The following is a 24,334-nucleotide window of genomic DNA, read 5'->3' on the forward strand; positions in this document are numbered from 1 at the left end:
GGGGGAGGAAGAACAGACTGTGAAAAAGCCAGGTGAGGGCTGGGAGAAGGGTACCCAGGGAAGGGGTCACTCGGGAGGCTTAAGAGACAGGAGAGATAACAAAAGCACAGCAAGAAGGAAACCAAACTATTTGCCCCCTGAATAGGAGAGAGAAGGGGAAGCTGTGGGTCTGGGCACAGGGCAGAGGCAGGGCATGGCCAGCGAGGGGAGATCAGGAGAGCTGGAGGAAGGAAGCACGGAAGCAGCTGGGAGCGCTCCTGGATATCACACAGAAGAGTTCCCCTGAAGGGAACCACCGGCCCAGGGAGTGATGGCGGGAAATGAAGCTTGCGAGATCCAGACAGGAAAATGGAGAGGTGGAAGGCCAGGGAAGGGAGAACCAGGGACAGGGACACAATGGCCTGAATCTCCTGTGGGCTTTCTCCCCAGCCCAGCCTGCCTGATGGGTGTGTACTGGGCATGGAACCACTTCCTGCTGTCTTCCTCCAGCCCCCTGACACACAGAACCCCGGGGGTCTGCCACAGGCTCCCCCCATTCCCCTCCTCTGCTGCCCAGGGGGTCCTTGCACTCCTGTGTGACTGGCACTTGTCTGACGCTCAGGTGTTGGAGGATCTACCCACCATCCCCTGCAGGGGAGCCACACTCTCGTCAGGGTGCGGGATCTACACCCGAACTGGGCCGGACTGTGCTTGGCCCTGCACAGCGAGGAGGAGGAGAGAGAGGCAACCAGGAGCCTTCCTCTCGGCTGCCTGCTCCCCAGAGCAGGGCCAGGCAGAGTCCCTGCTTGTGCTTCTGTTTCTCACAGACCAGGGTGACAAGCCCTGGCAGCACAGACGGACCTCCCCCCACCCTAGGGGACCACTGGAGGATGTGCCTCAAAACCCACACTCGCCAGTGGAGCCGAGCTGGAGCAGGAGCCAGGCGGGGAGCGGAGAGCACAGTGCAGAGGCCCCTGGGCCCCGCACTCCCACAGTGCTCCAGGAGTTGCTGCTGGAGCTAGACCCCCCCAGCCCCACTGGCTGCAGACTGTGGCTCAAAGCCTCCATCAGCCCCTGACTCCAGCATCTAGCCCAGTGATGCCCCGTTTCTGCCCTACCTGCAAGGCACACGAAGTGGGGGAGGTGCACGGCTCGCACCGTGTCGGGCTCGGCCCTGATGTGGAACAGGGGGCCAGCGACCATCCACTCCTGCCTGGCAGATGGGCTCAGACTCTCCGCCCAGGAGCCATATTCATACTCGACGGTCACTGCTGTGCTCACCTCAAAGCCAAGCCCCGTTTCGGAGCAGCGGAAGGAGCCAGCACTGGGGATGCGAGCTCTGGGGGGTACAATGAAAACGCAGAGGTCAGGCTTGGACACGGCTTCTAGGGCCACATCCTGCAGCACCCTGGAGCTCCTACCTGTAGATAGTCTTGTTCTCCTCTGTGCCTGGAACAATCTCTGGCGTTACCTCTGGAAGGATCTGAAAGACAGCGAGTTCCAGTAACTAGGGGCTTCATAACGGTTACTTCTTATGACACGTGCACTCTGCCAGTTACGGTAACGCACTGAGTTCCCTGTCCCATCGCTGCAGAGCCTGGCAATTTGTTAACCAGCTGGATTCTGCTTGTCCCAGAAGCCCCATGTGACATTTCTCTGCCGCTAGATGCTCCCAGGCTGGCGGCTGGCTCAACAAGAGGGGAGGGTCTCACAGCCCAGGCTGAAGTCCCAGCCCAAACATCTGCACTGCTATTTTTAGCCCCAAAGCCCGAGCCCCATGAGCCCGAGTCAGCTGACCTTGCTCTGAGAGTCGGTGCCGTGGGTTTTTGATCACAGTGTAGACATATCCTTAGGATGTATTTTGACAGGTTTCAGAGTAACAGCCGTGTTAGTCTGTATTCGCAAAAAGAAAAGGAGTACTTGTGGCACCTTAGAGACTAACCAATTTATTTGAGCATGAGCTTTCGTGAGCTACAGCTCACTTCATCGGATGCATACCGTGGAAACTGCAGCAGACTTTATATACACACAGAGAATATGAAACAATACCTCCTCCCACCCCACTGTCCTGCTGGTAATAGCTTATCTAAAGTGATCATCACTTTAGATAAGTTGGGCCATTTCCTGCACAAATCCAGGTTCTCTCACCCCCTTGGGAGCGGGGTGAGGGGGTGAGAGAACCTGGATTTGTGCAGGAAATGGCCCAACTTGATTATCATGCACACTGTGTAAAGAGTTGTCACTTTGGATGGGCTATCACCAGCAGGAGAGTGAATTTGTGTGGGGGGTGGAGGGTGAGAAAACCTGGATTTGTGCTGGAAATGGCCCAACCTGATGATCACTTTAGATAAGCTATTACCAGCAGGACAGTGGGGTGGGAGGAGGTATTGTTTCATATTCTCTGTGTGTATATAAAGTCTGCTGCAGTTTCCACGGTATGCATCCGATGAAGTGAGCTGTAGCTCACGAAAGCTCATGCTCAAATAAATTGGTTAGTCTCTAAGGTGCCACAAGTACTCCTTTCCCTTAGGATGTAACAATTCATGATACTGCCGGAACAGAGCTCAGACTGAAAATGGAATAGAATTGCAAGGTAGAAGAGTTGTTTCAGAGTAGCAGCCGTGTTAGTCTGTATTCGCAAAAAGAAAAGGAGTACTTGTGGCACCTTAGAGACTAACCAATTTATTTGAGCATAAGCTTTCGTGAGCTACAGCTCACTTCATCAGAAAGCTTATGCTCAAATAAATTGGTTAGTCTCTAAGGTGCCACAAGTACTCCTTTTCTTTAAGGTAGAAGAGATGTCCAACAATCCAGCCTGAGTGAGGCCTGAGCGTAATATAGGGCAGGTAAATGTTAGATGGACACTGGAAGGGCTGATGGGGAATTGGAGAAGAATTACCGAAGACAACAACCAACAAGAAATCCTTGAAGATGCTTGAAAGCAGGAAGCCTGTGACATTCCAGTGAGTCACCAAAGTATCAGGAAGTTGGAGCAATGCTGGACCTTGGAACAGTAAGAGAAACCGTGGAGAAATTGAGTTAATTCTTTGCATCACCCTTCTCCAGAAGGTTTTGTCTGAGAGTTCTGAAGAAATAGAAGAAAAAATTGGCCAAGCTGCTAACAAAAATATGGGATCTATTATTTATTAATACACAGGAAACTTGGTTGTGAAACAAAGGAACAGCTCCACAACCTTGAAAAAAGGGGGCCAAGCATATCATTTCCTTGCTGTTGTGGGTTTATGTCAGGTGTGTTATGTGCGTAGCAGACTTCAAAGCTTCACAATCAAGATTTTTATGTATTAATTTCCTAGGTTGTTGCAGTATTTGAACAGGGGTAAGGGGGAGACTTCTGGAGATGGTTTCAACCAATGGATGGATGGATGCATAGATGGGTGCCAGAGCTGTGCCACGGAAGTTCAGGAGCTGCTGCTGAAGATGGTGAAAATACTGAATAGCTGCTCCTCAAGTGGGCGCCATGTGTTCTGTGCACTGAATAAGGCAGAGGTTCGGTGGAAAGAATAGTATGTGATCATGGAATTGAAGACTGTATCATAATGGACGTGCACAAGGGGGGTGAATTACGTTTGCGCAGACAACCTTATTTCTGGCATTTCCTAAGTAGCTCCAAAGGCCGAGGTGCTAGAGCTGTTCAAAGAAAAGGTCGCCAGAATTTTTTAACATTGGCAAAACAACATATATTCCCCTAGCCTTGTTCTCGGATATGGTTGAACCATTAAAAAAAAGAATTCAGCCTGAGGCAAACACAGGGGATGGAAAATTTCAGACCAAACGGTTAAGGTTTGGCACATTTCTAAGCTGTAACGGGGTGTTACAATGGGAAGTTTTAGGCAACCTTAATACTGGATTGAGTTATCAGCCCTGCCTATCGCACTGATTGCTATAGAGAAGCTAGATCAGGAACTTCTGCTCTCTCTGTCTCATAACACAAGAAGAAGGGACATTGCGAACAGCAGAGCAGCTAACAAAAGGAGTTTGCCTGGGATCTGCCTGAGAGGAGGTACGTTAAGGGCTGCATTAAGGAGGCTGTGTTGGTGAGTATCTGAGTGTTTGTTGTGAGGACAGTGTGACTGTGTGCTGTGTGCTTGATTGGTTGTTTGAAAAGGGCGGGAACTGGGTGTGCTTTGTTCCAGGTGAGTCTTAAGTGGGCCTGACTGCATAAAAAGCCAGTCAGTTGCGAACCAGCTGAACAGCAGAGCAGCTAACAAAAGGAGTTTGCCTGGGAGTTCGCCTGGGGAGGGCCCACTGAGGCTTACATCTTGCCGGATTCTCTGAGTAATTACTACAACTCCTGAGGAAGCTCGTAGAAGGAAGGTAATATGGATGGGGGGTATTCAACTGTTGTGACCGGCACTGGATGTGCTATGTTTGTCTTTCTTCCACAGGACAGATGCGACTTTGTCTGTACAAAGTGCAAGCTGGTCTCCATACTGGAAGAGAAGGTTCAAGGTCTGGAGCAACAGGTATTGACCCTGCGTTGCATAAGAGAAACTGAAGATTTCCTGGACGGATGTCAGGATAGGCTTCTACGGGCACAAGGTTCTGAAGATTCAGAGCAGGCTGCACATTGGGGACGGAAGGATGGTGAAGAAATTTGGCATCATATGACCTCCAGAAGAAAAAAGGGGAACGTCCATGTACCAGCAGGCCAGATACAGGTAAGTAACCGTTTTCATGTTCTCTCCACATGTACTAATGCGGAGAGTGGACCAGATGATACGTCTGAGGGAAGGGAGCAGAAAGAGACTCCGATTGGAAGGCATGAGATGCACTGTCCTAGGGTTGGGGGTTCCACGACCACCGCTCCCAAGAGAAGGAGGCAGGTGGTGGTGGTCGGGGACTCTCTCCTCAGGGGGACTGAGTCATCTATCTGCCGCCCCGACCGGGAAAACCGAGAAGTCTGCTGCTTGCCAGGAGCTAGGATTCACGATGTGATGGAGAGACTGCCGAGACTCATCAAGCCCTCGGATTGCTACCCCTTCCTGCTTCTCCACGTGGGCACCAAAGATACTGCCAAGAATGACCTTGAGCAGATCACTGCGGACTACGTGGCTCTGGGAAGAAGGATAAAGGAGTTTGAGGTGCAAGTGGTGTTCTCGTCCATCCTCCCCGTGGAAGTCAACGAATGGCTACGCAGGTGGTGTCAGAGAGAAGGCTTTGGATTCTTTGACCACGGGATGGTTTTCCAAGAAGGAGGAGTGCTAGGCAGAGACGGGCTCCACCTAACAAAGAGAGGGAAGAGCATCTTCGCAAGCAGGCTGGCTAACCTAGTGAGGAGGGCTTTAAACTAGGTTCACCGGGGGAAGGAGACCAAAGCCCTGAGGTAAGTGGGGAAGTGGGATACCGGGAGGAGGCACGAGCAGGAGCACATGACAGGGGAGGGCTCCTGCCTCATACTGAGAAAGAGGGGCGATCAGCAGGTTACCTCAAGTGCCTATATACAAATGCACGAAGCCTGGGAAACAAGCAGGGAGAACTGGAAGTCCTGGCACAGTCAAGGAATTATAATGTGATTGGAATAACACAGACTTGGTGGGATAACTCACATGACTCGAGTACTGTCATGGATGGATATAAGCTGTTCAGGAAGGACAGGCAGGGCAGAAAAGGTGGGGGAGTAGCACTGTATGTAAGGGAGCAGTATGACTGCTCAGAGCTCCAGTATGGAACTGCAGAAAAACCTGAGAGTCTCTGGATTAACTTTAGAAGTGTGAGCAACAAGGGTGATGTCGTGGTGGGAGTCTACTATAGACCACCGGACCAGGGGGATGAGGTGGACGAGGCTTTCTTCCGGCAACTCGCAGAAGTTACTAGATCGCAGGCCCTGGTTCTCATGGGAGACTTCAATCACCCTGATATCTGCTGGGAGAGCAATACAGCGGTGCACAGGCAATCCAGGAAGTTTTTGGAAAATGTAGGGGACAATTTCCTGGTGCAAGTGCTGGAGGAACCAACTAAGGGCAGAGCTCTTCTTGACCTGCTGCTCACAAACCGGGAAGAATTAGTAGGGGAAGCAAAAGTGGATGGGAACCTGGGAGGCAATGACCATGAGATGGTCAAGTTCAGGATCCTGACACAGGGAAGAAAGGAGAGCAGCACAATACAGACTCTGGACTTCAGAAAAGCAGACTTTGACTCCCTCAGGGAACTGATGGGCAAGATCCCCTGGGAGAATAACATGACGGGGAAAGGAGTCCAGGAGAACTGGCTGTATTTTAAAGAATCCTTATTGAGGTTCCAGGGACAAACCATCCCAATGTGTAGAAAGAATAGTAAATATGGCAGGCGACCAGCTTGGCTTAACAGTGAAATCCTTGCTGCTCTTAAATACAAAAAAGAAGCTTACAAGAAGTGGAAGATTGGACAAATGACCAGGGATGAGTATAAAAATATTGTTCGGGCTTGCAGGAGTGAAATCAGGAAGGCCAAATCACACCTGGAGTTGCAGCTAGCAAGAGATGTTAAGAGTAACAAGAAGGGTTTCTTCAGGTATGTTAACAACAAGAAGAAAGTCAAGGAAAGTGTGGGCCCCTTACTGAATGTGGGAGGCAACCTCGTGACAGAGGATGTGGAAAAAGCTAATGTACTCAATGCTTTTTTTGCCTCTGTCTTCACGAACAAGGTCAGCTCCCAGACTATTGCACTGGCCAGCACAGCATGGGGAGGAGGTGACCAGCCCTCTGTGGAGAAAGAAGTGGTTGGGGACTATTTAGAAAAGCTGGATGAGCACAAGTCCATGGGGCCGGATGCGTTGCATCCGAGAGTGCTAAAGGAGTTGGCGGATGTGATTGCAGAGCCATTGGCCATTATCTTTGAAAACTCATGGCGATCGGGGGAGGTCCCAGATGACTGGAAAAAGGCTAATGTAGTGCCCATCTTTCAAAAGGGGAAGAAGGAGGATCCTGGGAACTACAGGCCAGTCAGCCTCACCTCAGTCCACGGAAAAATCATGGAGCAGGTTCTCAAGGAATCAATCCTGAGGCACTTACACGAGACGAAAGTGATCAGGAGCAGTCACCAAGGGCAAGTCATGCCTGACTAATCTAATTGCCTTCTATGATGAGATAACTGGCTCTGTGGATGAAGGGAAAGCAGTGGACGTGTTGTTCCTTGACTTTAGCAAAGCTTTTGACACGGTCTCCCACAGTATTCTTGCCATCAAGTTAAAGAAGTATGGGCTGGATGAATGCACTATAAGGTGGGTAGAAAGTTGGCTAGATTGTCGGGCTCAACGGGTAGTGATCAATGGCTCCATATCTAGTTGGCAGCCGGTATCAAGTGGAGTGCCCCAAGGGTCGGTCCTGGGGCCGGTTTTGTTCAATATCTTCATAAATGATCTGGAGGATGGTGTGGATTGCACCCTCAGCAAGTTTGCAGATGACACTAAACTGGGAGGAGTGGTAGATATGCTGGAGGGTAGGGATAGGATACAGAGGGACCTAGACAAATTGGAGGATTGGGCCAAAAGAAATCTGATGAGGTTCAACAAGGCCAAGTGCAGAGTCCTGCACTTAGGACGGAAGAATCCAATGCACCGCTACAGACTAGGGACCGAATGGCTAGGCAGCAGTTCTGCAGAAAAGGACCTAGGGGTTACAGTGGACGAGAAGTTGGATATGAGTCAACAGTGTGCCCTTGTTGCCAAGAAGGCCAATGGCATTTTGGGATGTATAAGTAGGGGCATGGCCAGCAGATCGAGGGACGTGATTGTTCCCGTCTATTCGACGTTGGTGAGGCCTCATCTGGAGTACTGTGTCCAGTTTTGGGCCCCACACTACAAGAAGGATGTGGAAAAATTGGAAAGAGTCCAGCGGAGGGCAACAAAAATGATTAGGGGACTGGAACACATGACTTATGAGGAGAGGCTGAGGGAACTGGGGATGTTTAGTCTTCAGAAGAGAAGAATGAGGGGGGATTTGATAGCTGCTTTTAACTATCTGAAACGGGGTTCCAAAGAGGATGGCTCTAGACTGTTCTCAGTGGTAGCAGATGACAGAACAAGGAGTAATGGTCTCAAGTTGCAGTGGGGGAGGTTTAGGTTGGATATTAGGAAAAACATTTTCACGACGAGGGTGGTGAAACACTGGAATGTGTTACCTAGGGAGGTGGTGGAATCTCCTTCCCTAGAAGTTTTTAAGGTCAGGCTTGACAAAGCCCTGGCTGGGATGATTTAGTCGGGGATCGGTCCTGCTTTGAGCAGGGGGTTGGATTAGATGACCTCCTGAGGTCCCTTCCAACCCTGATATTCTATGATTCAATGAAGTTTAAAATGTAGCAAATTCAAGGCTGATAAAAGGAAAGACTTTTTCACACAATGAGTGGTTAGCTTGTGAAACTCCCTGGAACAGGAAGTCACTGAGAACAAAAACTTAACGGGATTCAAATATGGAGTGCACATTTATATGGCTATCAAGAATATCCAGAGCTGTCATAATGAATGACAACAAAACCAAAAAAACTTCAAAAACAGACTCCAAGGAGAGACTGCTGAATTGGAATTAATTTGCAAATTGGATACAATTAACTTAGGCTTGAATAGAGACTGGAAGTGGTTGAGTCATTATACAAAGTAAAACTATTTCCCCGTGTTTATTCCTCCCCCACCCCCACTGTTCCTCAGATGTTCTTGTTAACTCCTGGAAATGTGCTGGAAATGGCCCACCTTGATTATCACTTCAAAAGGTTTTCTCTCCCCCCACCCCACTCTCCTGCTGGTAATAGCTCATCTTAAGTGTGTATGATAAACACCCATTTTTTCATGGTCTGTGTGTATATAAATCTCCTCACTGTATTTTCCACTTTATGCATCCGATGAAGTGAGCTGCAGCTCACAAAAGCTTATGCTCAAATACATTGGTTAGTCTCTAAGGTGCCATAAGTCCTCCTTTTCTTTTTGCGAATACAGACTAACATGGCTGCTCCTCTGAAACCTAACGAAAATCTTGTCTGCTCTGTCGGTCCCAGGATATTAGAGAGAGAAGGTGGGAGAGGTAATATCTTTTATTGGACCAACTTCTGTTGGTGAGAAAGACAAGTTTCAAGCTACACAACTCTTCTTCACGTCTGGGACAAGAACTCAGAGATAACAGCTAAAAAGAAAGTGGAACAGATTGTTTAGCATAAGTACTTAGCACATATTGTAAGGGACCATTCCAGGTAGAGTGACCCGTCAACACCTATGCAGTCATAGGACAAAAGAGGGGGGTTAATGGGTTACAAATTGTTGTAATGAGCCATAAAGCCAGTGTCTCTGTTCGGTCCATGATTTTTAGCTTGTTTCAAAGTACTCAATTTAAGCTCCCAGGTTCCTCTTTTGAAAGGGTCGTGCAGGTTTCCTTTGAGGATGAGGACTGAGAGGTCAGCTATGGAACATTCGCTTTGTGAAAAGTGTTTGCCCACAGGTCATGTGGTGTTTTTGTCTTTTATCATTTCATCACTCAATCATCATCATTTTATCAAGACTACCCCTCACTGGAGCTGAATTGTCTGTACTCTAACCAAAATGACTAGTTAAGGAGGCCAGCCAACAACTCTCCGACACCATAAAGAAGACCCCACACCAAAATTTATCCAGGAATTTGAAGATATAATCAAACTCTTCTCCTAACAACTTGAAGAGAAACTCTACAAACTTATCCCCCAAGAACCCACCCCAGGACCTTCTACAAGCTTCCCAAGATACACAAACAAGCAGGGGCAGCGAGTTATATGGGTCCGTGGTGCCCGTGCTCCAGCAATATTCAGGGCCTGGGGGCCCGGGTCCACCAATGTTCGGGGCCGGGTCTCTCCCTCAGCCCCGCCTGTCACCCTCAGAACCTCCCCCAGCCCCACCTCCTGCCCCGTGCACCTGTCCCGGAGCGTCCCTGCCTGCGCCCTGGGCAGCGGGCAGCTGCCCTGTCACTGCGCTCCCTCGCTGGCCACTGCCACGGCCAGCTACAAAAGGGAGTGGCTCCAGAGGCAGGCTGTGGAGGTTGGGTGGAGGTTCAGAGGAGCCTTGGTCTTGCTTTGAGCAGGGGGTGGGACTAGACAACCTCCTGAGGTCCCTTCCAACCCTGAGATTCCAGGATTCTGTGAGTGACTGCAGCAGCTCAGGGAGCCCCAGGTGGCTGCTCAGCTGCTCTGGGCCTTTTCTGTCCCTTCGTCTCCTCCGCTTTTCTTTTCTTTTGCTAGTTTCCCTTGTGTGTGGCTATAGCCAGGGCACTCTGACACCCCCCACCCCACGCTTTCTCCTCCCCATCTCCACTTCGGGGCAGGGAGAAACAGGCTGCAAACAACTTCACCGCTTCTCCTCCCCCCCTTCCAACCCCACTGAGCCACCTGCTTTCCCCTCTGTCTCCCTGGGTGCAATGTGGCGTCCTGCTGCCCCATGGCCAGCCAGACTCCTCGCTGCACCTCCCGCACATGAGCGGCTCCTTTCAGGGCTTTTCCCGGGGTGCAGCGTGACGTCTCTCCCTGCCCCCAACTCTCTCCGGAGTTCAGGGTGGGGAAAGGTTTGTTGATTGTCAGTTTTCCCTCTGAACTCTTGTCACGCTTGTTTTTGAATGAGGGTTTCTTGCTCCGGGGAAGTGTAACCCCCGGGACCTGAGAGGGGCCCATGGAGCACTTGCAGTGACAGTGGTGCGGGTTGAGTGTCCTGCTGGAGGGAGGGGGGGCTCTTAGAATCATAGAATCATAGAATATCAGGGTTGGAAGGGACCCCAGAAGGTCATCTAGTCCAACCCCCTGCTCAAAGCAGGACCAATTCCCAGTTAAATCATCCCAGCCAGGGCTTTGTCAAGCCTGACCTTAAAAACCACTAAGGAAGGAGATTCTACCACCTCCCTAGGTAACGCATTCCAGTGTTTCACCACCCTCTTAGTGAAAAAGTTTTTCCTAATATCCAATCTAAACCTCCCCCACTGCAACTTGAGACCATTACTCCTCGTTCTGTCATCTGCTACCATTGAGAACAGTCTAGAGCCATCCTCTTTGGAACCCCCTTTCAGGTAGTTGAAAGCAGCTATCAAATCCCTCCTCATTCTTCTCTTCTGCAGGCTAAACAATCCCAGCTCCCTCAGCGTCTCCTCATAAGTCATGTGTTCCAGTCCCCTAATCATTTTTGTTGCCCTTCGCTGGACTCTCTCCAATTTATCCACATCCTTCTTGTAGTGTGGGGCCCAAAACTGGACACAGTACTCCAGATGATCTAATTGCCTTCTATGATGAGATAACTGGCTCTGTGGATGAGGGAAAAGCGGTGGATGTGTTGTTCCTTGACTTTAGCAAAGCTTTTGACATGGTCTCCCACAGTATTCTTGCCAATAAGTTCAAGAAGTATGGGCTGGATGAATGGACGATAAGGTGGATAGAAAGCTGGTTAGATTGTTGGGCTCAAACGGTAGTGATCAATGGCTCCATGTCTAGTTGGCAGCCAGTATCAAGTGGAGTGCCCCAAGGGTCAGTCCTCGGGCCGGTTTTGTTCAATATCTTCATTAATGATCTGAAGGATGGTGTTGATTGCACCCTCAGGAAGTCTGCAGATGACACTAAACTGGGAGGAGAAGTAGATACACTGGAGGGTAGGGATAGGATACAGAGGGACCTAGACAAATTAGAGGATCGGGCCAAAAGAAATCTGATGAGGTTCAACAAGGACAAGTGCAGAGTCCTGCACTTAGGACGGAAGAATCCCATGCACTGCTACAGGCTGGGGACCGAATGGCCAGGCAGCAGTTCTGCAGAAAAGGACCGAGGGGTTACAGTGGACGAGAAGGTGGATATCAGTCAACAGTGTGCCGTTGTTGCCAAGAAGGCCAACGGCATTTTGGGATGTATAAGTAGGGGCATTGCCAGCAGATCGAGGGATGTGATTGTTTCCCTCTATTCGACATTGGTGAGGCCTCATCTGGAGTACTGTGTCCAATTTTGGGCCCCACACTAGAAGAAGGATGTGGAAAAATAGGAAAACGTCCAGCGGAGGGCAACAAAAATGCTTAGGGGACTGGAGCACATGAGTTATGAGGAGAGGCTGAGGGAAGTGGGATTGTTTAATCTACGGAAGAGAAGACTGCGGGGGGGATTTGATAGCTGCTTTCAAGTACCTGAAAGGGGGTTCCAAAGAGGATGGATCTATACAGATCTCAGTGGTAGTGGATAACATAACGAGGAGTAATGGTCTCAAGTTGCAGTGGGGGAGGTTTAGGTTGGATATTAGGAAAAACTTTTTCACTAGGAGGGTGGTAAAACACTGGAATGTGTTACCTAGGGAGGTGGTGGAATCTCCTTCCTTAGAAGTTTTTAAGGTCAGGCTTGACAAAGCCCTGGCTGGGATGTTTTAGTTGGGGATTGGTCCTGCTTTGAGCAGGGGGTTGGACTAGATGACCTCCGGAGGTCCCTTCCAACCCTGATAGTCTATGATTCTATGAGGCCTCACCAATGTCGAATAGAGGGGAACGATCACGTCCCTCAATCTGCTCGCTATGCCCCTACTTATACATCCCAAAATGCCATTGGCCTTCTTAGCAACAAGGGCACACTGCTGACTCATATCCAGCTTCTCGTCCACTATAGCCCCTAGGTCCTTTTCCGCAGAACTGCTGCCTAGCCATTCGGTCCCTAGTCTGTAGCTGTGCATTGGGTTCTTCCGTCCTAAGTGCAGGACCCTGCACTTATCCTTATTGAACCTCATCAGATTTCTTTTGGCCCAATCCTCCAATTTGTCTAGGTCCTTCTGTATCCTATCCCTCCCCTCCAGCGTATCTACCACTCCTCCCAGTTTAGTATCATCCGCAAATTTGCTGAGAGTGCAATCCACACCATCCTCCAGATCATTTATGAAGATATTGAACAAAACCGGCCCCAGGACCGACCCTTGGGGCACTCCACTTGATACCGGCTGCCAACTAGACATGGAGCCATTGATCACTACCCGTTGAGCCCGACAATCTAGCCAGCTTTCTACCCACCGTATAGTGCATTCATCCAGCCCATACTTCCTTAACTTGCTGACAAGAATACTGTGGGAGACCGTGTCAAAAGCTTCTTCCCCCGGAGCTCGCTGCTGCTGGTGGGGAGAGGGCTGGGGGGAGTCCTCCACTCTGGCCCCAGCCCCGGGACAGCCTGCCTGCATCCCAAACTCCTCATCCTTGGACCCACCCCGCAACCCTCACGCCTGCACTCCAACCCTCTGCCCTAGCCCTGAGCCCCTCCCACATCCCAAAACCCTCATCCCCAGCCCCACCCCACAGCCTGCACCCCCAGCCAGAGCCCTCACTTCCCTGCACCCCAACCCTCTGCCCTAGCCTGAGCCTCTCCCACACCACAAATCGCTCACCCCCAGCCAGCGCCCTCATCCCCCCCACACTTCAACCCTCTGCCCTAGCCCTGAGCCCCCTCCTGAACCCCTCATCCCTGGCCCCCCTGCAACCCTCACCTCTGCACCCCAACCCTCTGCCCTAGCCCTGAGCCTCTCCCAAACCGCTCATCCCCAGCCCCACCCCAGAGCCCTCATCCCCCCACACCCCAACCCTCTGCCCTAGCCCTGAGCCCCACCCCAGAGCCCTCACCACCAGCCAGAGCCCTCACCCCCCCCACAACTCCACATTGTGCAATATAGGGAACCTATTAAACACTTACTGTTTCCAGTCCATTTTTACATTATTTTAAAAAATATATATCGGCTTACAAGGCAGGTGTTGGGGGTGGAGGGGTGGAACTTGGACCCGTTCTGGGCACCACCAAAAATTATACAAACCCGCTGCCCCTGCAAACAAGGGAACCCAGGCAGACCCATCATATCTGGCCACGGCACTCTTACTCTTCGGGGGGCTGGGGCACATGACTTACGAGGAGAGGCTGAGGGAACTGGGCTTGTTTAGTCTGCAGAAGAGAAGAGTGAGGGGGGGTTTGATAGCAGCCTTCAACTACCTGAAGGGGGGTTCCAAAGAGGATGGAGCTTGGCTGTTCTCAGTGGTGGCAGATGACAGAACGAGGAGTAATGGTCTCAAGTTGCAATGGGGGAGGTCTAGGTTGGATATTAGGAAACACTATTTCACCAGGAGGGTGGTGAAGCACTGGAATGGGTTACCTAGGGAGGTGGTGGAATCGCTATCCTTAGAGGTTTTTAAGGCCCGGCTTGACAAAGCCCTGGCTGGGATGATTTAGTTGGGGATTGGTCCTGCTTTGAGCAGGGGATTGGACTAGATGACCTCCTGAGGTCTCTTCCAACCCTGATATTCTATGATTCTGTGAAAAAATATCAGGACTCAGAGGAGCCAACCTCAAACCATTCACCACACAAAGAGCCAGCTTCCTCCAGGACACAACCGACTTCCTCCACAAACTCAGCAACATTAACAGTCTCCCTCAGAACAGCAGCCTTGCCACCATGGAAGTCACTTCCCTATAAACCAACATCCCTTGGAATGACAGCCTAGCTGCCTGCCTCAAATTTCTACATGACAATGGACAGCCCTCAGAGATCCACCCCAAACACATCACCAGATTCATCCATTTCATCCTCCCCCAGAACAATTTTACATTCCACAGCAAACACTGTACAAACCATGGGAACAGCCATGGTGTGAGGATGGCTCCCCAATATGCCAATCTCTTCATGCATTTCTGGACAAAGGCATCACCGAACCAACGACAGACCTGAGACACATCAATGATATTTTCATCCTCTGGGCAGACAACTTAAACTCCCTAATAGATTTCCACCACAATTTCAGCAACCACCACCCCTCCATTAAACTCTCTCTGGAACAGCTCCACACCAGCATCATCTTCCTGGACATCACGATCAGCTTCAGCAATGGAACCCTACAGACAACTGTATACCCCCGGATCACTGCACCTACCTTCATAGATCCGGTAATCAGCTGCAACACACCAAGATATGTGTTATCTACAGCAGGCATTCAGATACCACAGAATATGAGCCGAGGAGAAAGTCTGGGATATACACCTTAATACACTCAAAAGCACCTTCACCAAAGAAGCACATTCCACCAGAGAAGTAGATCACATCATGGAATGGACCCAAATACCCACCCAAATACCCCAAGAGAACCTGCTTCAACACAGCAATAAAACCTCCTCCAACTGCATACCCCCCCCAGCTGTCACCTATCCAGGGCCGTCCTTAGGCATACGCAGCATACGCAGCTGCGTAGGGCACCAAGAAATTTGGGGTACCAAATTGCCCCAAATTTCATGGTGCCCTAGGTAGATGCATGCTGCATACACGGCAGCACCAGCCCTGGCGACCAGCCCTATCCCCCGGCCGACCCCCCGCGGGCTGTGCCCACTGCAAGGGGCAGGGCCATCCCTGGCGGGGCGGGCCCGGACAACTCCCTCCGCCCCACCTTTTTCCCTTCCCCCCTCCTCTGCCCCCAGCCCGCCCCCATTTCACCTCTTCCCCCAGTGACCCCACACTCACTGGCAGCGACGGGAAGTGGTGCAACCTGGCCCCAGCTCGCTCCCCTCTGCCAGCTCCCAGCTATGGCGCTCTGCTTCCCGCCGCCGGTGAGTGCGGGGAGGTTGGGGAAAGGATGCCCCCCGCACTCACCAGCGGCGGGAAGTGGAGTGACGATGCCCCAGCCGTGTCGCTCGGGGGGTGTTTGTGTGTTGAGGCGGAGCAACCCGGTGAGTGTATGTGGGGGATCCCTTCCCCCAGTCCCCCTCCCCTGAGCGACACGGCTGGGGCCAGGGCGAGGGAAGCGGAGCGAAGTTTGGATGAACTAATCTCCCAGGCCACTCTGGGCCTGTGGGACCCCCAAAAGTGCCCCCCACAGCTCCTGCCTCCCAGACCCTGGGGTGAGGGCTTAGGGCCACACACAGCCCCCCCCCGCAGGGGGGCTGCGTAGGGCAACCAAATGGCTAGGGATGGCCCTGCCTATGACCCCACACTGAAAACCATGCGGGGTATCATCAAATAACGACAACTCATACTTGATGGGGACCCCATCCTGAAAGAAATCTTTCCGGAACCCCTACTTCTAACCTTCAAACCACCCCCCCACTTCTCCAGGCTCATCCTCAGAAGCAAGTTCCCCACAGACCAGGACACGCCAACTCAAAGTGGCAACAGACCCTGCCAGAACAACAGCTGCAAAACCTGCAGCCATCTCCACTGCTTCAATGATCAACAACCCACACAACACACCTTTCAAGATCCATATGATTGGCATGTGTAGGATCCAACATGTGGGGTACCTCATCCAGTGCACTAAATGCCCCAACAACAACTCTGTGGGTGACACTAGACAATCACTGCACTCTGGAGAGAACTTACACAGGGAAACGATAAAAGACAAAAAGATCCTCTCACCTGTGGGATCACTCGATATCTGATCTATCCGTCCTCGTCCTCAAAGGAAACCTGCACAACACTTTCAAAAGATGAGCCTGGGAGCTTAAATTCATAACTCTGCTGGACACTAAAAATCATGGACTGAACAGACACTGGATTTATGGCTCATTACAACAATCTGTAACCCACTAAAACCCCCACTTTTATCCAATCACTGCAGAGGTGTTAACAGGCCACTCCACCTTGAAGGATCCCTTACAATAGGTGCTAAATACTTATGGCTCAACAATCTGTTCCACCTTCTTTTTAACTGGTTTCAGAGTAACAGCCGTGTTAGTCTGTATTCGCAAAAAGAAAAGGAGTACTTGTGGCACCTTAGAGACTAACCAATTTATTTGAGCATGAGCTTGCTCACTTCATCGGATGCATACCGTGGAAACTGCAGCAGACTTTATATATACACAGAGAATATGAAACAATACCTCCTCCCACCCCACTGTCCTGCTGGTAATAGCTTATCTAAAGTGATCATCAAGTTGGGCCATTTCCAGCACAAATCCAGGTTTTCTCACCCTCCACCCCCCCCACACAAATTCACTCTCCTGCTGGTGATAGCCCATCCAAAGTGACAACTCTCTACACAATGTGCATGATAATCAAGTTGGGCCATTTCCTGCACAAATCCAGGTTCTCTCACCCCCTCACCCCCCTCCCAAAAACCACACACACAAACTCACTCTCCTGCTGGTAATAGCTCATCCAAAGTGACCATTCTCCATACAATGTGCATGATAATCAAGGTGGGCCATTTCCAGCACAAATCCAGGTTTTCTCACCTCCCCACCCCCATACACACACAAACTCACTCTCCTGCTGGTAATAGCTCATCCAAACTGACCACTCTCCAAGTTTAAATCCAAGTTAAACCAGAACATCTGGGCGGGGGTAGGAAAAAACAAGGGGAAATAGGCTACCTTGCATAATGACTTAGACACTCCAAGTCTCTATTTAAGCCTAAATTAATAGTATCCAATTTGCAAATGAATTCCAATTCAGCAGTTTCTCACTGGAGTCTGGATTTGAAGTTTTTTGTTTTAAGATAGCGACCTTCATGTCTGTGATTGCGTGACCAGAGAGATTGAAGTGTTCTCCGACTGGTTTATGAATGTTATAATTCTTGACATCTGATTTGTGTCCATTTATTCTTTTACGTAGAGACTGTCCAGTTTGACCAATGTAAATGGCAGAGGGGCATTGCTGGCACATGATGGCATATATCACATTGGTGGATGTGCAGGTGAACGAGCCTCTGATAGTGTGGCTGATGTTATTAGGCCCTGTGATGGTGTCCCCTGAATAGATATGTGGGCACAGTTGGCAACGGGCTTTGTTGCAAGGATAAGTTCCTGGGTTAGTGGTTCTGTTGTGTGGTATGTGGTTGTTGGTGAGTATTTGCTTCAGGTTGCGGGGCTGTCTGTAGGCAAGGACTGGCCTGTCTCCCAAGATTTGTGAGAGTGTTGGGTCATCCTTTAGGATAGGTTGTAGATCCTTAATAATGGCTAAGTCATTATGCAAGGTAGCCTATTGCCCTTGTTTTTTCCTACCCCCCCCCCCCCAGATGTTCTGGTTAACTTGGATTTAAACTTGGAGAGTGGTCAGTTTGGATGAGCTATTACCAGCAGGAGAGTGAGTTTGTGTGTGTATGGGGGTGGGGAGGTGAGAAAACCTGGATTTGTGCTGGAAATGGCCCACCTTGATTATCCTGCACATTGTGTAGAGAGTTGTCACTTTGGATGGGCTATCACCAGCAGGAGAGTGAATTTGTGTGGGGGGGTGGAGGGTGAGAAAACCTGGATTTGTGTTGGAAATGGCCCACCTGATGATCACTTTAGATAAGCTATTACCAGCAGGACAGTGGGGTGGGAGGAGGTATTGGTTCATATTCTCTGTGTATATATAAAGTCTGCTGCAGTTTCCACAGTATGCATCTGATGAAGTGAGCTGTAGCTCACGAAAGCTCATGCTCAAATAAATTGGTTAGTCTCTAAGGTGCCACAAGTACTCCTTTTCTTCTTTTTAACTGTTACCCTGCTCTGAGTTCTTTGCCCAGACCTGAAGAAGAGCTCTGTGCGTAGCTTGATAGCTTGTCTCTCTCACCAGCAGAAGCTGGTCCAATAAAAGATATTACCTCCCCCACTGTGTCTTTCGAATAAAAATATTGGCAGGGATATTAAACCTTGTGCTTCAGGGCTTAGACCAATCTCTCACTGTTAGGGACCAGGATGCGTCCTAATGTGGGGGCAGATTACCCCACAACTGCCTCCTGTGGGGTTCTTCCTCCTTCCTCAGGAGCACCTGGCAGTGGCCATGCTCAGAGACAGGATCACTCAGGTCTGATCCAGGTTGGCAATTCCTGTTCTCCTGACCTCTATTATTGTCACATTTCCTTTGTGTCCCGCAGTGGGAACTGTTAAACTAACTGACATGTCTTTGACTGTGAGAAAACAGCCCCTTACCACTCTGAAACACCTGTTGCATTTTCCCTTTAACACGACAGAGTATCGAAACGAAGCCACTGCTCTTCTTGCTTGTCCTAGAGAGGGAACACAGATAACATCACATATTGAAAACTCTGTCTGTCGGGTGATATTTGTGTTTCTAGAGCCAGTATAAGGCCGTGGCGTTCACACTCTGGGCGCTGGAGCTCAGCAGAGCACAGGGCTCCCCACCCTGAGCTGGCAGAATTTTCTTAGAACAGGTTTTACATGCAGAGTGGGGTGTCTGTTAGGGCAGACTGGGGTTGCAGGCACTCAGGGCTCCCTCACAACCAGTGCGCCTGCCCCACTCCCCATGAGCTCGTTCTGCTGGGAGAGGCTGGAGTCGGATTTGGGCTGGGATGCTCCGGGTCAATGCCCCAGTCCCTTCCCTTGTGGTGGAATCTTGTGCTTCAGAATCAAACTTTTCATTTAAATTAGAAAATCAAGCCTCTAGCCCCCGTGGTTACAAAGATCAACTTCAAAACATGGCCCAGGTGAACCCGACGCCGTGATGTCTGCCTGAGTCTGCCCACAGCCTGAAACAACAGCTCTGAGAGGGGCAGGAGTTCCATGTTCACATTCACAGGAAGGGGGGCAAACGGTGAAGCTCTCAAGATGACAATTTAAAGGGTTGACACCAATAACCGTTTCACAGCTCAGGAGAGGAGAGGGACAAGCATACAAGGAAGAGCTGCACAAACTATGCGACTGGAAGACCATTTTAGTCTCACAGCTGGGTGGGTTTTGGTTGTGGGAAGCAGCGCTGGAAAGTGAGGGGTCATGGCCCCCTCCTTTTAAAAGTGAGAAGGTCACGCCCCCCTTTTTAACATGGGCTTGTAGTTTGGCTGGGCAATACCGCCCACTTTTCCCCAAACTATGCCATGTTAAAAAGTGGGGGGACATGTCCCCCGATACCACCCAGTTCCAGCACCTGTTGCCCCCCCCCCCACTTCTACAAAGATTCTGGTGCTCTTGGTTGTGGGTGGAGGATGGTAGAATATCACAGTCTACCCTCACCTCGCAATGAACCCTGGAAGTAGGAGAGGGCTCCCCACAGCCAGTGTTTCTACCACCCTTCTGTCTGGGAGAGGCTGGGACTGGAGTACCTGAGGGCTCCCTCACAGCCAAAGCTTCTGCAGCACCTTCTACTGGGAGAGCCTGGTACTGCAATCACAGGAGGCTGCTCTGGAGCTCCTGTCATATTCTCTTGCTAGCATTTCATTGTTTTCTCTGGAGGTTTTATTTCTGCATCGCCCAATTATAATTTCTTGAGGCCCCTTACGTGTTTGTTCCTCAAGTTCTGCTTTGTCTGGAGATGACGAATGTGGCTGGGCTTCCTCTCTGCATTGTGCAGTTCCAGCAGGAAAGTCGTGGACTGGAATGACAGGGAAACTACGATCACTTGAGATCATGTTCTGGGAAATAACCCAACACAGACTGGACACCCAGAGAGCAGTTTGCACCCTAGCACCCAGCGTTTCTGTTGGTAACGCCAGCGCCATCCCCGATCCCACCCCATAACTCCTCTGCCCTCCCACAGCTTAACATTGTATTGCCTTTCTGCTGCACTAACGTCACCCTCAGGGCTTGGTCTAGGATGCTGTCTCCATTTGATAGATGGGGAAGCACGTAGAGGTGAGACGCAGTTACACACCGAAGGCCATACTGCAATCACTGGCAGAGTGGGGAAGAGAGCCCATTTCTTGACTCTAGATTAGAACACAGCCAGGCTTCCTCAATCTGTCCCTGCAGACCCAGGATCCAGCCTGTTGCTCTCTGCCCAAGCAGCTGTTTTAAAGGGAAAACCTTTCAAGTGGAAAAATACAGCGGCTCTTCTTACCTGGAAAACCACCACCACCGCGCACTGCAAAACAAACATCAGAGAGTGAGATAAGGACCCTCAGCCCCCTGAGGAGAAGTATCCCCCTCCCACCTTTTCCCCACTGTCCCAGTCCTGCTCTCAGCCCCTTTAGACAGAAGCCTTTTGCTGTCATATTATGTCCCAGATGGCTGTCCCCCTCTCCTCCACTGAATGGTGCTGGGGCTCTGCTATTTCTAGCCTGCTGGGACAGCAGGGTGAGACCCGTAAAATTATTACCCTGCAGATTTGCTGGTCTCTTACTGGATAGAAAGACTATGGGGTGGGCTGCTGCCTGTTAGATGTGAAAACAGTATCTAAGCTCCTCCTACTAGAGAACAAACCCCGCCCTTCCCTTGGTAGAACTCGAGTGTCTATTCAATCCCACCGTCTCCTTATACCCCAGGCAGTATAATCCATTGGCTCTTCATTCAGCAATCCTGGTTATGCTTTCTTTCGGTTCAGCTGATCCGTCCTCTTTGTAAAGGCCGTCACCAGCCCCTCATAAGGACAACATCACCCAGCTTCCCCCTGTGACACTGCACCCCATAATGCTTTATATAAATATGCTTATGAGTGTAAACATGACATAACTGGAATATGTTTATGCTAGATATGCCATGTGACATATCTTTGCAAAGGTTCTGATCTACTGAATATATCCATCCTTTTGTATGCACGTATTGTTTTTATATCTGAAGTTATGAGCATTGGCTCTATGCTTGTATTTAAAGTGTTTGCTGTAGGAAGCACATAACGCAGATTTTGTCAACATAGTGTGAAGCGATTATTAAAGTAATTGGGAGTCTTTAACTAACAATGGACTTTGGACGTCAATCCACATCTGAGATTTCCTGGGATTTCAAACTAACATGTAAAAAATGGCGTCGGCTTGCAAAAAGCAGAATCATTCATAGACATGTGACTTGCCCAGGTGGCTACAGACTCCACCTTGTCGCTGTGATGTTGCACGAGAGAGACTATAAAAGGCCCTGGAAACCCCTCCATTTTGTCTTAAATCCTACTTTATACAGAGTAAAACGGATTTATTTGGGGTTTGGATCCCATTGGGAACTGGGTATCTGGGTGTTGGAGACAGGAGCACTTCTTAAGCCATTTTCAGTTAAGTCTGCAGCTTTTGAGGGACGTGGTTCAGACCTGGGTCTGTGTTTGCAGCAGGCTAGTGTGTCTGGCTCAACAAGACAGGGTACTGAAGTCCCAAGCTGCCAGGGAAAGCGGGCTCAGAGGTAGTCTCAGCACATTAGGTGGCAGTCCCAAGGGGGTTTCTGTGATCTAACCGGTCACACCCCCCCAGCCCCCAATCACCCACTCTCCTGGCCACCTGTAGCGGGCCAGTTAGCCCACTCCTGAAAAAGAAGAAGAAAGGGTACGCTGATTGGGAAAGCAGCCACAGCTGGGGCCGTGCCCCAATCAGGCCACAGCTAGCCCTATAAAAGGGCTGGAAGAGTCCTCTCTCCAGCCTTGACAGGAGAAGGACTAGGCTGACTAGGGGCAGGGCAGGGCAGGGCATCTGGGGAGCTCCAGCCTGGCAAATCCCCAGGCTGCAGGCCTTGCTAAAGGCCAAACAGGTACTGGGGTTGCAGAGGCTATAGCCAGGGGTTAGGAGGAGGCAGCTGGTCTGACACTCCCTCCCCCGGCCCCCTTGCCAATGATGAGTGGCCTTTTACAGACTAGGAGTACTTGTGGCACCTTAGAGACTAACCAATTTATTAGAGCATAAGCTTTCATGAGCTACAGCTCACTTCCTCAGATGCATATCGTGGAAACTGCAGCAGGCTTTATATATACACAGAGAATATGAAACAATACCTACTCCCACCCCACTGTCCTGCTGGAAATGGCCCACCTGATGATCACTTTAGATAAGCTATTACCAGCAGGACAGTGGGGTGGGAGGAGGTATTGTTTCATATTCTCTGTGTGTATATAAAGTCTGCTGCAGTTTCCACGGCATGCATCCGATGAAGTGAGCTGTAGCTCACGAAAGCTCATGCTCAAATAAATTGGTTAGTCTCTAAGGTGCCACAAGTACTCCTTTTCTTTTTGCGAATACAGACTAACACGGCTGTTACTCTGAAACCTTTTACAGACTGCAGTCTGCCCCAGTGAGTGGGGGCTAGATAATGACTGGCAGTAGCCACTGAGGCAAGGTGGGGATTGAGGGTTGGGGGTTCCCCTGGGAGGGTACTGAGGAGGGCAGAACTCCAGGGTAAGGGGCACTGGGGTCTGGGAGGGAAACTGGGGCCTGAGGCAGTTGAATCACTGGCCAGCAGAGGGTGCTCTGAGCTGGAATTGAGCTAATTCCTAGGATAACCAGCAGGAGGCGCCGCATGGGTGAGTCTTCACTTTGCTACATCATCCCATCCAGTCCCATCTCCTGCACTCTTTTCCCATCATCGCCCAGCACTTACAGCGTAGCAGCAGATCGATAGTGCCGTGATTGGTCACCCCTTGGTGCTGCAGACTCCTGGCATCTTCCAGCTGTCTGCCTCCGAATATCAGTCTAATCTGGTCAACAGTGCCATCAAAAATACCATGTTCAATCAGCTTCCTCTTCAGATCCGCCACGGTGTCATCCCAACACACATCCAGGGCACTCTTTGTGCCAGTTAACTCTTTAATAAAGATTGTGCCGTGTGCCCCGCCCGCGGCTGCAGAGCTCTGAGTGGGTCTGTGCTCCATAATGTCTGAGCCCTGCGTTATGGAGATGCACAGACCCGGAGAGTGGATTCCTCTGAGCCCCCCCTTCTTTCTCTGGATTTAGGGATCTTCTCTGCCCCCAGCAGAGCTCCAACTCCCAGGGACTCTGTCTGAAGCAAGCCGTCGGCTGGCCGACCTTTCCTGCCAGGCCCCAGCTCAGCTCTCGGCTGCTTCCGGAGAAACTGAAACTCTCAGCTGGCCAGGAGCCCAGGCCTCGGAGCTTGGCGGGTGTTTCTGCGGCTGCGCTGTGTAGGGCTCCCAGGGGGATTGTGGCTTCAAACAAAACCCGGGGACTGCTGGCATTTTCTCCTGTGTTGCGTAGCCCCCGTTTTTGTAATCTGCCCCATGTAGGCCCCTCTTCATTTCCCCCACTTCTCATGTTAACCCTCCCTTATGTCTTGCCTCTGCTCCTCTCTCCTGCTTCCTAGAGGTTGTCGGGTTCTCTCTCCTCTCCCTGCTCTCTCCTGCTCCTCTCCTCTGGCCTGCAGAGGGTGAGAAGTAATTTCCTTCCTCTTCCCCCCCCCCCGCCATTCTGGTCCTCCCCTCCTCCAATGTTCTTCCCCCTTCATCTCCCCCAGGTCTTACCTTTGTTCTCAGTTCCCCTCCCTCCTTCCACCGTTGTCTCATTGTTAGCCGACGGCCAAGGATGTTTGGTGAGGTGCCAGCTATGCCCATTTATACCATCCGTGACTTTAACCGCTAGGACGCACTGTCCCTTCGCGGCGGGCAGCCCGGGCTAGGCTGACGGATGCCCCAAGGTCCTAACCACCCGTGACTTTAACTGCTAGAGCTCAGAGCTCCTTTGCAGCGGGCAGTCAATACTGACTGACAGGTGCCCCAATGGCAGCACTAAGAGCCTCTCCACACCCGTGACTTTAACTGCTAGAGCTCAGAGCTCCTTCGCAGCGGGCAGCCAGGATTGAC

General features: G+C 50.7%; 1 protein-coding gene across 3 annotated transcripts in view; it reads right to left on the reverse strand.

Annotated features, from left to right (window-relative positions):
* The window catches only part of LOC140898477 (caspase recruitment domain-containing protein 8), a 33,183-nt gene extending 9,600 nt beyond the window's left edge, over positions 1-23,583 (reverse strand). For 2 of the 3 annotated variants that reach the window (XM_073312249.2, XM_073312248.2), the window contains exons 1-6: positions 23,122-23,583; positions 20,672-20,695; positions 20,114-20,206; positions 18,811-18,887; positions 1,401-1,462; positions 1,098-1,318 (exon numbers count right to left, since the gene is read on the reverse strand). In XM_073312249.2, coding sequence (XP_073168350.1) covers positions 1,098-1,318; positions 1,401-1,462; positions 18,811-18,887; positions 20,114-20,206; positions 20,672-20,695; positions 23,122-23,392 — 748 coding nt within the window. In that variant the 5' untranslated portion in view covers positions 23,393-23,583. The remainder of the gene's footprint in view (positions 1-1,097; positions 1,319-1,400; positions 1,463-18,810; positions 18,888-20,113; positions 20,207-20,671; positions 20,696-23,121) is intronic. The other variant, XM_073312252.2, reaches the window with a different exon arrangement.
* Positions 23,584-24,334: the final 751 nt, after the last annotated feature.

The sequence above is a fragment of the Lepidochelys kempii genome, chromosome 15, assembly GCF_965140285.1.
Source record: "Lepidochelys kempii isolate rLepKem1 chromosome 15, rLepKem1.hap1, whole genome shotgun sequence".
NCBI classification, from domain to species: Eukaryota; Metazoa; Chordata; order Testudines; family Cheloniidae; genus Lepidochelys; species Lepidochelys kempii.